The 2972-nt window shown below is 35.5% G+C and overlaps 1 protein-coding gene across 1 annotated transcript in view; it reads right to left on the reverse strand.

Moving 5' to 3' along the window:
- Nucleotides 1-355: 355 nt before the first annotated feature.
- Nucleotides 356-2972, reverse strand: part of iars2 (isoleucyl-tRNA synthetase 2, mitochondrial) — a 96919-nt gene continuing 94302 nt past the window's right edge. The window contains exons 22-23 of the mRNA XM_043695778.1: nucleotides 2227-2371; nucleotides 356-1367 (exon numbers count right to left, since the gene is read on the reverse strand). Coding sequence (XP_043551713.1) covers nucleotides 1216-1367; nucleotides 2227-2371 — 297 coding nt within the window. The 3' untranslated portion in view covers nucleotides 356-1215. The remainder of the gene's footprint in view (nucleotides 1368-2226; nucleotides 2372-2972) is intronic.

Raw genomic sequence — 2972 nt, forward strand, 5'->3', positions numbered from 1 at the left:
TGGAAAGGATGCATTATGCTGCGTTTTAAATTGGGTAGATTTCCCCCAACAGCTGTTTCATAAAGGAACTAAATATAGATTTAGACCAAGTGAAATTAATAACTTTAACAGTTGAACCAGAGAGCAGTACCTGCAATAAATTCAAACCTGATCCCCAAAACATCAGGTGACAAATCTATGGAACAGACTCTCTTGGGATTGCAGGTGTAGGTGATGGTTAAAATGAAGCATTTCAGGAGTCAGTAAATCAATGGGACTTCACACATAAGTAATGTATACTAGGGTGATATCTTTGAAAGTAGTGACCCCAAAGGATTTTCACATCTGTTGCTAATAGCATTAGCTGGGATTAGTCAAAAACTTATTATTGTCTTATGCCATTACCAGGGTCATGGAAGGCACACAAGTTTTTTTTTGTCTGACTTGTTATTTTATAAGAGTCTGTTTGGAAACTAACATCTGTATAATTTATTTGGAATGCATTCTGACTATTTACATACAATGGGTCCAAGAAGCACACTGCTTGCATATAGAACTGAAGTAGCCAAAAGCTGGCAGGGGTTAATCCAATCCATCAGACTCTTAACACATTAAATATTTAGCAAACAATATTTAATTTTCCTACTCTGCTATTGCCGTTTAAAGTTCACTTTGTACGTTCTTTGAAACATAAAAGCCTTTCTATATATTAAATCCAGTGAACCTTTATTACACATAGTCCACAATTCCTTTTAAACCTGCATTACAACAAGCAACATAACCATTCATTAGATCCCCAATAGATTTGTATTACCTGGAATCTTAGTGAACATTGTTTCTTAAACAATTTAGATTTGACATAATTGTTTGCATTATAGCAAATTCTCCCAAATTGTATAAACTATTTAAAAAAGCAAATATCAAAACATACTCTTTCTAATACTAGAGTCAGGGAATTAATTATTATTATTCCCTCTGTACAATGGTAATTGTAAAACTATAGTCAAAATTTAATTCCAGAAACACCTGATATGTCATATCCATCTGTGCAGAATCATCTTACCCCCTGATCTCCAACTGGGGTTGGTAATTTTGACAAAGCCCTGCCAAAATTTAACACAAGATCTCAAAGGTGGGAATGTGATGATGAAATAGCTAGTTCCCCATGGTGGAATCTACTTTTATGTTGCATATTCATTCATACATCTCTATTATATTCAGGAATAACTTGACAAATTAAACACTCCACTTCCCAGCAATAACATCCAGGCAACGTGGGCAGGGTGTCAGCGCTGATGTCGATGTATATTTCTTACAGCGAGGACATCTTTCTTTGGTAGCCGAATTAACAATTACTTTGTATGATGTTTCCTCAATGATATCGCCACCTAAACAAATAGGAATAATTACCATTATATATAGAAATTTGAATGCTTCATCAATCAAATCACTTAGTATTATTCAATACTGAATTCATCTTGCAGTTCTTTTCTTGCCATTGATTATTTCCCTATCATGACAATTTTATGTTCTCCTCTGTGCCCGCTACAGGCAATGGGGGCATACAACCTCATGGTTTTGTGACTAATACAAATTTTAGTGGGACTAAATTTAATTACTGAATCAGATTGATGGAAGAATTGTGAAGCTTGTTTTGAAAATTGCTTTTTCTTCCTTTAAAATTGAACAAAAATAATTAATACCCTTTACATGCTTAAGGTATTTTACTTTGATCATGACCCTAAACTATCATCAGCATACAATCAAGACTATTACAATATCAATTCTTTTCACAGCAACATGATGCACAGTCACCCTTCCAAGGTGTTTTCAGTGATTTTTAATTATATTTTTAAAAGTTTACTATTTGCTTAATATACTGTTTTGCACTAAGAATGAAACAAATATTTCAAAGTAGTTAATTAAATAAAGCAGCAGGTAATGACTGAATCAACCTTCTGTATTATGGATTTGAAGTGTCTTGGTGTTGATATCAGTCTTAGTATTGAGCCACATGGTAATTAAATCAAACCCAATTATGAAACATGGACTTGCTTACAAAGCCAACTGTGCCTGTATTTCCAGAATAAGTGGCTTCAAAACTGATCCTAATAGCAGTTGCTCATTGAGCAAGAATGCATTTATTCTACTGTGAATGATCAATTCCAGTTCTTCATCCAATTTATACTTCCAACAAGTTTCTTCAAGAATTCTAGGCTATTACATGAAAGTGTAAGACTGGTTTACCTTCTAAATTGATTTCAAACTTCCCTTCAATCAAATCTGACTCTGCAGGCATGTTCCGAGGAATAGCAGTAAGCAATGTAGTGTGTGATGCCATCATCAGCTCATTCAGTTGTGAAGTACTGGATATTTCCTCACCCTGTAATTGCTTGACAAAGCAAAAATGTAAACTTAGAATGTACAGTGTTATATTTTCAAAATAGGAGATAGCCTTCTGTATACAAAATTACGTTCAAACCCTTGGCTTATATGTACAACAATGTAGCCTTGTGGATCACTCCAAACAAATTTAAAATATTGCAGTCGAGTTGATTGAATCTTCTTGACTTTTTTGATGATGTAACTCTGAAGATGGACAAGGGAGATCCAGTAGATGTAGTGTACCTGGACTTTCAGAAAGCTTTTGATAAAGTCCCACACAGGAGGTTAGTGAGTAAAATTAGGGCGCATGGTATTGGGGACAAAGTACTAGATTGGATTGAAAATTGGTTGGCTGATAGGAAGCAAAGGGTAGTGATAAACGGCTCCATTTCGGAATGGCAGGCAGTGACCAGTGGGGTACCGCAGGGATCCGTGCTGGGACCGCAGCTTTTTACAATATATGTTAATGATATAGAAGATGGTATCAGCAATAACAGTAGCAAATTTGCTGATGATACAAAGCTGGGTGGCAGGGTGAAATGTGATGAGGATGTTAGGAGATTACAGGGTGACCTGGACAAGTTAGGTGAGTGGGAAGATGCATGGCA

The sequence above is a fragment of the Chiloscyllium plagiosum genome, chromosome 9 (assembly GCF_004010195.1).
Source record: "Chiloscyllium plagiosum isolate BGI_BamShark_2017 chromosome 9, ASM401019v2, whole genome shotgun sequence".
NCBI lineage: Eukaryota > Metazoa > Chordata > Chondrichthyes > Orectolobiformes > Hemiscylliidae > Chiloscyllium > Chiloscyllium plagiosum.